Source organism: Carex rostrata, chromosome 23 (assembly GCF_964058835.1).
Source record: "Carex rostrata chromosome 23, lpCarRost1.2, whole genome shotgun sequence".
NCBI classification, from domain to species: Eukaryota; Viridiplantae; Streptophyta; class Magnoliopsida; order Poales; family Cyperaceae; genus Carex; species Carex rostrata.
Genome location: NC_135940.1, coordinates 6830777 through 6842970, shown reverse-complemented (window position 1 = coordinate 6842970; position 12194 = coordinate 6830777). Strand labels below are relative to the sequence as shown.

Genomic DNA, 12194 nt, shown 5'->3' with positions numbered 1-12194 from the left:
ATATAAGCTTTGCAAGCATCATCACAATTAATTTAAGGAAGCTGCTAACATTTTCCTGACACCAATCTCCATATTATTTCATAATTGAACTGAAAAGCGTATGTAAACTTCTTTGCGGGATTCTGTAAACTTCTATACTAATCTTGTAAACCAATTCAACGAATTATGCAAATATAATAATTTTTAATTACCGTGTGGTTCCCAATAAACCTCAAGTTGAATCTCCAATTTAAAATATATTTTTATATATTCTACAGAGTAAATATTATTCATGAATACAACTTTCCTTTGATATACATTCTCTCTTTTATATTTGAGTTGTAATAGCTTCTAAGTACTGGTACAAACTGTGTTATGTTGCTTTGGTATTTTACTAAATACCAGTAGTTGTAATTTTGCTGTTTTGATACTGGTACCAGCTAACTTTGTAATGATTTTCATATTAATAGAAATCGGTGGATTGTTCCCTTTTTTAAAAATAAAATAAATGTTATTTACGAATACCATTTAATCTTGGTTTCACTTTTTTAATTTTAGTTAATAAATTTTAAGATATAGTGTTTATTAAATTGAGACTGATGCTCATTGTACAATGTTATAAGATATTTTAATTTTCTAATTAGACAAAAATATGTATCTAGAAAATGATTAAATGAACGGACCAAGGCAACACAAAAGTTTTGCACGTGTACCTAATATATAATAATAAAAGATAAATAAAAGTCTGACATTTAATTTGATTTATACCGTTTCTGAATCCAACCTTACATATCATAAATGGATTTTATCTCAAGAACTTCCACCATCCACCATTTCTATAACTCAATTTATAGGTCTTAATTTCTTAACAAAACAACAAATTTGCTCACAACATTTGAAATATTAACCCAAGTATACATATATAACAATAAAAAACCAAATAATAAAGGCGATCAATATATCATTCTTTGATAAAATCAAACTCAGAAGTAGTAAGCAAAGAAGCCAGACACCAACGAAACAAGCACGATAGCCGGAGAGACGGAGGTTGCATCAGATTTGGCCGGACCTGGCGCAGGAGCTGGTGCTTTGCTGGCAGCCATGGATGTGTCTACCAAGAAGGATGCTACCATGATGACCACCATTTCCATGGCAACAATTCTCATCTTTGCCTCCATCTCCTTCTTTTGTGAGAGATGTGAAATGACCTTTAGAAAGTGTAAAGAGATGGTTGAATTGAGGTGATGGAGAGAAAGGAGGACAGCAGAGTTTTATAGGGAGAGGGAGATAGCGATTACCAGTATTTTAATGTTTTTTTAAATGAACTTTATTTTTTGTTTTAAGTTTTCTTTGACAGATATTCGAACTCTGATTCCGTCTCCGGTGACTTACAGCAAACATGCAACTGGTGGGAATTAGTTAACCCAGTTATTAAAAAAAAGTTCAAAATGAAAACAAAAAATGATGTAAAATTAAGAGGTTAATGTCTTGTGGAATGAATACTTAATTGGCTTCAACAACTATAGTATAATATGATCAAGATCAACTATAGCATTAAATGATTAAATCGAGGAGGTAAGATTGTCAAGAGTTATTTTGATTTCATGTAACGCACAAATAATATAATACATATATATATACATATATATATATATATATATATATATATATATATATATATATGAGATGGCTAAAATGAGCCATGGAGTAAAATAAATTGGTACTCCATAGCACTATATTTTCATTTTGAAAATCCAAACTACCGATCTGAACCAGTCAACACGATCTCCATATTGAAATGTGCTTGGAGACCAAATTTTACATTTTTTGGAATTTTTTTACTATTAAGCCACTTTAAAAATCGCTGATCTGATGGTCCATAAATTTTTACTGTTTACAGAAAAACAGCGATTTTCAAAATTGCTTAATAAATAGTAAAAAAATTCAAAAAAATGAAAAATTTAGTCTCCAAGCACATTTCAATATATGGAGAACATGTTGGAAGGTTCGAATTGGTTGTTTGAATTTTCAAAATGAAAATATAGCGTGGAGTACAAATGCATTTTACTAGTATATATATATATACTAGTATCGTGCCCATGCGTTGCAACAGAGACATATTATAAGAAAAAAAAATCAATGAAAATAATAATTATCAAAAAATTAAGAGACATATTAATAGAGAATTTATATGATTATGCATTTTTAATTAACTTGAATCGTGATCTCCGATAATAATTTGTTGATGTGATGATTCTTTATTTTTAAGTACTAACGATATCAAATAATAACTCGATTCGAATCTAATATCAAATATCGTAAAACAATTAAATATCGACATATAATATAATATAAAAAAAACATAAATAAAAAAATGTTATCGTGTGTAAATATAGAATACACACACACATTATAAGAGAAATATATATATATATATATATATATATACACGTTCCAATTTATATTCTTCTTCTTCTTTGTTTCCAATTTAGAATACACACACATATTGATATATTATATATTGGAAATATATTTGCCCACAACAATATGTATAGAAACAAAGAAAGAGAAATAAGGGAATAAAAAAAATTAATTTTCATTGTAATTCATATAGAAACGAAGAAGAAGTAAAGAAACAAAGAAGTAAGAAAATGAAAGGTGGAGTCTGCTTAATTGAAGAGAAGAAAAATGAAAACAAAGAAATAAGGAAACGGAGAAATATATCGCTAAATTTCATAGTCGGTTCAATTTTAATTGTAACGTATCGTGTGACAGCACATGTGGTGAGTATATTTTTAACTAAATTTAGACTTCTATACATAAAACATGTGCATTTAATCAAAAGATGACAAATTATGTAATTTGAGGGTTGAGATTAAATCCGAAATTTCATCTTTCAATCGTAGCTGTTAGCGGATCGGACACCCAACGTGCTTAATAATAGAATAAATAAATAAATATATATATGACCTCAGTCAAAACAACACTGTCAATAACTTTTATCATTAGAAAGCTGCATCCATATGATCTCAGCCAACTAGATCTCATTGGTCAAAGAAATAAGCAACCAATAATGAATAATCTATTCAAACAAACATGTATAACCAATTTGATAAGAGAAAATAATAACTGTCCTAAGGTTGAGAAGGAGACTTCTCCTGTCTCCGTAATTTGCTCAACTGAGGAGAACTTAGAAGAAGACTCCTGTCTCCTTCCCAACCTTTGCGTCCTGTAATTATATCATTTTGATATGTGATCCAACCTATTAAATAATAGGTAATTAAAATAAATACAGAATCTTTGATGAATAATATAAGATCTTCGAAACTATTGACAAGTATATTCAGAATCTTTTAGTGAATATTTGATATGAAGATTTTTTTATAATAATAATAATAGGTGTAAAGTTATTTGCGAGTAAATTTTGATATTTTTTAATTAATATGTTATTAATAATAATAAGTGTAGAATATAAATTTCCGTAATATCAAAATTTATAATAATAAATTCTGCCATTATAATTTTTTTTTATTAATTGGATCCGCTTAAGGCCATATTTGTATTATTGGAACTATGAGTGATTAATGAGCGAGTTTGAGCAAGTTGGGTATGCTCATGTTCGGTTTATTAGCTTAATGAGCGAGTTGACAGCTGTGCTCATGCTCGGCTTGTTAAATGTTCGAGTTGACTCATGCTCATTAAGCGGCTCGTTAAGAAATCAAGATTGTAGGCAATTTGAATTTTGTTTTGAGTTTTTTTTTGTTTAAGATACATCATTCAAAAACTATTTTTCATTTATAGAATTTAACAAATTGTTATAATCCAACCTAATTAAACGGTACATAATTTAACAAAAAATTGTCCATATGCAAATTTAACAAAAATCAAACAACTATGATCTTCTTGCGATTCTCACGGTCCTACATGTCACATACTCCTAACTATCTCCTTGTCACATACCTACACATTTGCATTATCAAAACAATAATAAGAATCCATCTTCAACAATAATATAAATTTATTGTTAAACAAAATAAATAAATTAGCCAGAAATTTAGTTAGTCTTGAATTAACAAAACAAATAAATTTTAGTATTGTTAAACCATGTTGTACCTTTTTGTCATTTGTTAGCTTACAAATGCTAGCAAAATAAAAAAAAAACAAGTATATACAAACCTAAATATACTATTAACACTTGACAAATCACATTCACAAGCAACAAACATTTATTTGGGTTTCAACTTTCCAGGACTGGATGTGGCATAATTTCATGTAACTCAATTTTTAATGGGCGAGTTATGAGTAAGTTGGGGCATACTCATACTCTGCTATTTCTGTTTTTCTGAATCCAACTGTTCAATGACTGGATTTGGAAACAATTCAATGACTGGATTTGGAATCTCAAAGCAACTTTTTTCAAAACTTTTCTGTGTACGTATCTCGAAACAATTCAATGACTGGATTTGGAAAAACAGAGATAGCATGAACACTGTTTATGGACGAGAATAACAGCAGATTTTGATCCGTAGAGGAAGGTGTTATATACAGTGCATAGGATCCACTAGCTAGGTAATTCACCGTTTAAATTTTAATTTGAACTGTCTAATCAGAATTCAAACTAATTCGATTCAAATTTGTAATGTATTGGTTCCTCTTAAGATTCCGACTAGTGTATGATAAAAGTATCAGATTCAAATTAAAAAAATTAGATACCTCATTTATAAGAATCTTTCTTTGAAAATCGGCAAAGAGTCCCCGATTTGATATCACGGTTTATTTTATTTTATTTATGCTACAAAAAAAAGGTCGGAGAAAAATTGAAAACAACATTAATCAAATCGATATATTTTTTTTTAACATAAAAAGGGAATTTATAACAGAGAACCGGAGTCTGGAGCCCACGTTCTATACCACTAAATTTCCGTTTAAAATATTTTAAAATCTGAATTCATATTAGGTGAATTCGGTAAAAATAGATGATGAAATTAGATAAATAATATTTTGTGAATTATGTTGCTGAATATTTTATACATAACAAATATTTATAATTTTTGCAGTCTATTTTTATAAATATTTATTTATGTTGATGAAATTAGATTAATTAATATAGGTTACCTAAAATATATAACAATATGAAAGAATTACTGAATTAGGATAATAAAAAATGGCATTTGTTGGTAGAGGATCACTATTCTTTTGCTTGTCACTGAGATAAAGATAACAACAAATTAACAATGTTGTTTTGACTTTATACAAACGTACGAATCATATGTATTTTTATTTAAACTCTATTATTTATGCGTTGTATGAAACTAAACCAGCATTGTCAATATCTTTACATATGCAACGATGTATCTGCAAACGACATGTTTTGTTGCCTTCTATAGATCCATTCCCCTTCTTCTTTTTCTTTATCAAAAAGAAAAAGTAAAAACAACAATCATAATTGAGAAGTTCGTTAACTCAATTACGATATTTTTTTTCTGCTATTTGCTTATGAAAAATAATAGAAGTGGCCGTCACGAAATTCAAGGATTTTTTCTTTTGACAGGAACAATCCAAGGAAATTAAAACCGCGTTTTGCAGACATATATTTTGTATTGTTTCTTCTAAAAGAAAAAGAAAGGGAATATATAATTTAAAGATCGGCTGCAAACAGAAATCATATTTCCCAACGTGAGCGCATTTCTTCTTTTCAAATAAGAAGACATTAGTGCAAATATCTTTCTGGCATTATTAAAGCAATATATTGAATGAGACTTCCTACGGTGATTGTTTGCTTTCTTTAAACAAGTTTGGGGTTTATGATGGGTCCACAAGGCCAAACTTTTTTAGAAATTATAAAATTATTTTTTCATGAACCAAATCGATATTATTATTTTTTTTTTTCAAAAATAGTAAGGACCGAATCAATAATTCGGTCACCCCATTTGAAATGAATCAATAATTTAGTTCTTTAGTCACACCTTTTACACCATTGACAACAAAGAATATTTTAGTTCTTTAGTCACACCTTTTACTTCATAGTTAATTTTATTTAAATGATTTACTGTAAACTGATTTGTAACAATAAAAATAACATTTGAACATCTCCTTTTCATAGCATGCCACATACACTGTAGAGTTTGCACAATCGTACTTGATAGTTCTTAAAAAATATACTTCTAGAATCTAGTTATGCTATCTTTTCAAAAAGAATCTAGTTATGCTGATTCGCATAAAAGCTATCAAAATTTAATCAACTCGTATGCAGATTCACAAGCATTATAATTATGAAAACCAATCACCATCTATCCTAAATTAAATAAATATTATCAATATTCACCCAGAAATTTCTTTTGTATTTTGTTAGTATGCACTCAGCCGAATTCTGGGAACCAAAAAGAAGTTCACCCAGCACGAGTTTTTAATAAAGAAATTAGACGGAAAAAATGACCGAGGGCCCATATAATACCAAAATTTGTAAAACCAACGACAAGGGAACAATTCATACCCTGGTGTAAATCTATGTAGATTCATAGTAACAATTCATACCCAAAGTTTGAATCAGGCAAATTAAATGTTTGTACTTTGTAACGAATAAAAATACATACTCCCCGTTCGAGCTCCCAAAATAATTATTAGCTCAGCAATCGGTTATTAGAATTTCATATAAATGGTATTTCAATTATAGTATAAATAAGCCAATGCGCTTGTTACCTTGCCGTGAAGATACAAGCCTTGTCGTGAAGAGCAAAATAATACAGGCGATTTAAACTATTGGATATATAATCATAACTTGAGTCACCAACCCTGAGCCTCTATGCACCTCCAGAAATTGTCAAAGCAATGGAGTACCTACTTTAAAGCGATGATGCTAACCGCTGCTCTAACCAAGTTTTTAACTCAGGAAGGGTTTCCATGTTGCAGGAGAGTGCACCTAATGGTGTGACCGAAATCTGAAACAATATCAAGCAAGTCAAATTAGATAACAGTCAATTGAATATTTCTTACCTGTCCATCAACATACAAAAAACAACTTAAACTTTTATTGACAAATATTTCTTACATATCCATCCATCAGAGCTTCATGGTCAGTTTCCCCTTCTTCAACTTCTTGATTTTTAATCCTAGTAAGCTGCGTTAAGTAAAGAAAAGGTATTCTCACATTTACTTGTGTACAGACATATCAGGTTTTGCATAGCAAATAAAGCGAAACATTGCCCCCACAGAAACAGAAACAGATATAGATATGGCAGTGGCAGTTATGAGCCTTCTCTATTTGATCCAAATATAAAAAATAAAAGCAAATATTATTCTAGTGAGCATGATAAGAGTAGACCCTAGCAGCACTATACTAACGGCAGTCACTAAGAATACTACCTAATCCATTGGGCATAACTTAGTAAGCCAATTTTAACCAAAGAGAATCGGAAATGTGGTTAGATCAAATCATTTAAGCAAGAAACCAAGATCGTACTGGCTTGATTGGGCTTGGGTCAGAGCAAATCATGTTCAGGTCTAGGTTTTAGTTACTCTTCAGTCAATGAATTGGTGGTCCTAGGGTTACAGTCTTCCCAACTTGCCCTGCTCAGCTCAGTTACATGTTTCGAAGATTTCAAGAGTCGAGTGGTCAATTCAGGTCATTTTGGTGTCTCATTCAGTTTTTGGGTCAATTGGGTCAATCATATGGGTCCCAGTCAGATCAGTCCAGCTGGGGTGAGTTGGGTGTTGAGTAGGGTGAGTCGGATTATGAGTCCGTAAGGTTGCTCCGGTTTGGATCAGTTGGGTCACTATTTGGAGATTCAGTCAGATCAGTCCGGCTGGGTAAGTTGGAGTGTCGTGTCGGGCAAGTTGTGTTTTTGTCAGATCAAGTATAGTGAGATTAGCCTATTTGGATAGATCATCACTAATTTTTGCAAAGTCCAAGTGTATCCTACAGGTATTTCATCTCTTTCATTTTTTTGCATATCTCTGTTTTTTTTTTCAGAAAAAAAAAAGAGAACCATTTAGATAGACTAACCACTCTTTTGAATAAAATCTCATTCTCAGCAAGAGGAGCACTGCCTTCGGAGCTGCTTGTGTTAGCAGTGCTGATATTTGCCGTTTGATAGCTTTCTAGTGTAGGCATGTCCACAGTAGTTTGCTCCCAACCACCCCGCATCAAGAATTTTCCCTGCTTAGTAATCTTAAATCCCTACCGGCATGACCAGAGACGGGGAAAAAAAAGAAACAGGAAGAAACACATATAACACACAATTTTGACATTGACTGCATTCAGCAATAACTTGTTTATTATAATAATTTTGAGGAAAAAGTAAATTGCATGACCCAAATTATTTGATATCCTCCTAATAGAAAGAAAAAACAAGCAAACCTTTTACCCAAGTCGTTTGTTATAACTATGGTTTGGGATAACCAACAGTGATAATTAATATATCACACTTTTTATGTTACACTAGTGCTTAAAATGAAATGTCACTATTTGAGGGGCAATAAATAAGTAAAAATAAATCCTGTACGTAATTCGGAATTTGAATACCTTCACATGTGAAACGTCAGTTGGGACATCAACATTCAAGAAACATCCTTCAGGAAACGACTTGTTTTTTACCTCATAGAGTACCGCATTTATTAAAGGCATACATGCCTCTGCCGCAAGTTTTAAGTCATCTACAGTGCTCTTACTTCCAACCCTGAAATTTTAAAATACATATTAAATTATGTTCACATAATTTATTTCTAAATTCAGTTGAACGCAATTAGAAAGATTGCGGTACCAATTATGTGATATGGCCAAAGAAGGTACTCCACAGAAGAATGCTTCTCTAGCACCGGCAACTGTTCCAGAGTAAACACTGCATATTCAAAAAGGTAACAATACTTCATGACTAGAAACGTGAACTATGAATAAAAAAAATTAATGGCAACAAGGTGAAACAATATTAGAGACAGTAACTAACATGTGATACCCACAGTTGTGGCCGACGTTAATGCCGCTAATCACCTGAAATATAAAGAGCATTCCCACCATCTCAGGAAACCAAATCACCCATATTCAAATTCGCAGTACTACCATCGACTGGAGGGGAACAGTTATGTCTAAATCTCAACTGACATTAAATAATGTAGAGTTGAATTGAACCTCACTATATTCATATAAATAAAAGCACAAACCTAAACATAGGAACACGTAAAAAGAACACATAGTATTGGCGCATGTTGAGTCTAATTGAAAATCTTAACACTCAATGGCAGAATAAAATTATTTTTATAAAGAAAACAGCATCAGCAACTATTTTCTAAGATAGCAAAAAAAAAAAAAAGTGAGGATGTATTAGGGCTGAAAACAAGTAAACATTACCTGTCGCAGTCCACCTCTAAGATATACACAACAGTATTAGTACAAATTTGAAGCGCTTACCAGATCAGGAACCAAGCCATCGAAAAGTTTACCAGAAACACCAAGAGATGCACAATCAGCAGGAGTTCCTATCAGATAAAATAAATTCAATCAAAGGGCATGATTGAATGTGCATAAACTATTTTGGTAACAAGTACTGCTTCTGGCCGGTATATATATGTGTACTGAACGATGGTGATTGAAACTGTTTGACATTATAATTTGGGAAACTAATTTCACTGAATTCAATGACAATTCTACAGTGATTTCCTTTCAAAAACAAACCTGAAATTGCAAAAGCTATAGCCCCTTCTATTTCAACACGCTTTGCCTTCATTGCATGGCGCCACGTAATCCCATGGCTAACAGCAGAGTAGTCTCTGCATGTTATATTAAATTTATGTCAACATATCAATCCACTTTACACACAAAATTGTACATGATCATGCTCCAATTTCCAAAAATAAAAACGCATTGCATAACTTAGTACTACTTTGAGGAATAAACTAGATTCTGACAAATCAAAAAATGAGAAATTTGAAAGAAAATAGCAGGGAGGAGAGGAATTGACTTGTCAGGGGCGGAGACAAGGACGACGTAGCGAGCTGCGACGAGATGGGCGACGAGGAAGCGGAGGCCAGGGGCGTCGATCCCGTCGTCGTTGGTGACGAGCACGGTGGGGCGCTCGTCGGCGATCGTCGCCTTACAATCCATTTCATTCGCCATGGTCGATAAAGTAGGAATCGTGAAGTGTGTCAGTAGAATTTCGTAAAACGAACAAAAATTAGAGTGAAGAAAATCATGTGCATAAATAAATCCGTATTCTCCGAAGTAACTCATATATTGCTTTTATATTTGGACCGTCTGATCAGAATCAGGGATAATCCGGCGAGAGGTGGAATGCACGATCCTTTAATATTCGTGTCAAAATAGATCTGACGGTTTAGATCTAAGTTCAAATTTGAGTTACTTTAGGTGATTTCAAATCTAAATAATTGCAGTTGCAAGTTGCAACTCTCGTTGCAACAGCGCTGGGCTCGTGACCACACTGGTTGGGGAATTCATTTCGATCCCATGTTGATTTTTCGTTGCCCAGTCCGTAGAGGTACCTGAGGTGCAACATATATAAACGGACGGCACAGATTAATCCTAGACGAGCCAACTTCAATCCAGTGCCCATGAAAACTATAAAGGTCCGTTTGAAAATTCGTGCCAGGTTAAATGCACAGTCCAGATTTAATAGTTGCGCCTCCGGTACCTGGGGGCTGGGTCGGAAATCTTGTTGCCCTGGGTGTCTGTCAGGTGTCGGGTTTATTGTTCTGAATATTCTGTGGCGAGCACGAACAACTTTTTGTGAGTCGAGTGATTGCCCAATTGGACCAATATGCAACATTGTTTTACTGGCTCTTCGTTGTATCTAAAATTAGAAAGGATGTCTACACCCGCCTCAGAAACTTCAGATCTAACCTTGCATACTATAAATCAATGTCATATCTGGTAGCTTTAATCGGGGCCGGGCCAGTATCCGGTCATCCGCCTAAGGGCTTTCACCTCAAAAAAAAAGAAAAAAAGTATCCGGTCATCCGTGAATCGTATCCTCTGTAGTATTGTAGAGGATCACCCTCACTTTACGGTTTGAGATTAAATCTCAACCGGTTTGATATTCGGGTCGTAATAGGGGGCAGTATTTTTGGACTTTGAGATTCGTGCCAAGTTAAAAGGAACGGTTCAGATCTAGTAACTCTACGGAACAGTACCTCTATAGTAATAGAGAGGATACGGATTCGTCATCCGTCATCTTTAATCGTTGTTAGGTTGCAACTTGCAAGTCCTATTACATAGGAATTTGCTTTTGTTCGGTTGGAAATAAATTGTGTACGAAAAATTAAAGAACAAAATTTAAATTAACCTTTGAGAAACAAAATTTAAAATTTAAAAACAGATATGGATATTTAAAAATCTGATATTTATTTTCGGATTGAAATTTTCAAACTCCGGCCTCTAACTTTTTTCGACAAGTCACGACACTCATAGAAATTTAAAGTGAGTTTACGACTAGAAATTTTTGAGTAAACTTAAGTATACCTTGAAAATGAATAACATTTAAAATAAAGATTAATTTTTTGTATACTTTTACAGACTTCTCTAATTTTCTATGCATCCATCAATACTTACATCTAATTTACCTCTAAACTCTTAAATCTCTTTTCTATTTACCCATTACACAAAAACTCTAAAGTTAACCATAGTTAAATTCCTAATTAATATAATAAAAGACAAAAATATCATTTTCAAAAGAAGGTTTTTAATGGAATACAACGATTGTGAGGCAAGAGATCAAGCACAGGTGATTGTGTGGGAATAAAAGACAAATCGATTCTTCTATCTTCTAATCCAATACATACACCGATTCAAATATGAGCAAGGGAAGAGATCAGGCACATGCATACAATGCCTTAATTTCTTATTTTTCCTCCATATGAGGATATTGTCAATTTGTGGGTTAACTAGTTACGAAATTATGACTCTAAGTTGTTACTAGTAAAGAGTTGTTACTGTAAATAAGTTATGAGTTAGGTTGTAAACATTTTTCATTTTGTTTAATATATGTGTCAGTATTAGTGGCAAATTACCACCTGACCGCATATGAAATTTCCCTTGAATGCGATTCTAATTGTGTGGATCATATGGTTCTGTTGGCTTTTGCATTAATCAGGTTAATATTATGAAGTTGAATTGTATTCTATTGTATTGATTAATATAATCCATTAGATTTTTCTTGAACTTAGATTTTTTTTTTTTAATAATATGGATACGGTGCCAGATTCTAGTA

The 12194-nt window shown here is 32.4% G+C and overlaps 1 protein-coding gene across 1 annotated transcript; it reads right to left on the bottom strand.

The window, feature by feature from the left end:
* Positions 1 to 6438: 6438 nt before the first annotated feature.
* LOC144574629 (Survival protein SurE-like phosphatase/nucleotidase) lies at positions 6439 to 10172 on the bottom strand. Its single transcript, XM_078324638.1, has 9 exons — positions 9933 to 10172; positions 9647 to 9741; positions 9383 to 9450; positions 8922 to 8965; positions 8739 to 8816; positions 8501 to 8654; positions 7982 to 8155; positions 7028 to 7096; positions 6439 to 6917 (listed from the first exon to the last, which is right to left on the bottom strand). Exons 1-9 carry the CDS (start codon positions 10085 to 10087, stop codon positions 6822 to 6824), a joined length of 933 nt encoding a protein of 310 aa, XP_078180764.1. The 5' UTR covers positions 10088 to 10172; the 3' UTR covers positions 6439 to 6821.
* Between the last annotated feature and the right edge of the window lie 2022 nt (positions 10173 to 12194).

Bases quoted from the DNA above. Each gene is read 5' to 3' on its own strand.
- LOC144574629 (XM_078324638.1), bottom strand. From the start codon at position 10,087: ATGGCGAATGAAATGGATTGTAAGGCGACGATCGCCGACGAGCGCCCC. The intron at 9,742-9,932 runs GTCAATTCCTCT...TATAACATGCAG, and splicing joins CTTGTCTCCGCCCCTGACAA to AGACTACTCTGCTGTTAGCC. The intron at 8,156-8,500 runs GTATTCAAATTC...TCATGCCGGTAG, and splicing joins CTGACGTTTCACATGTGAAG to GGATTTAAGATTACTAAGCA.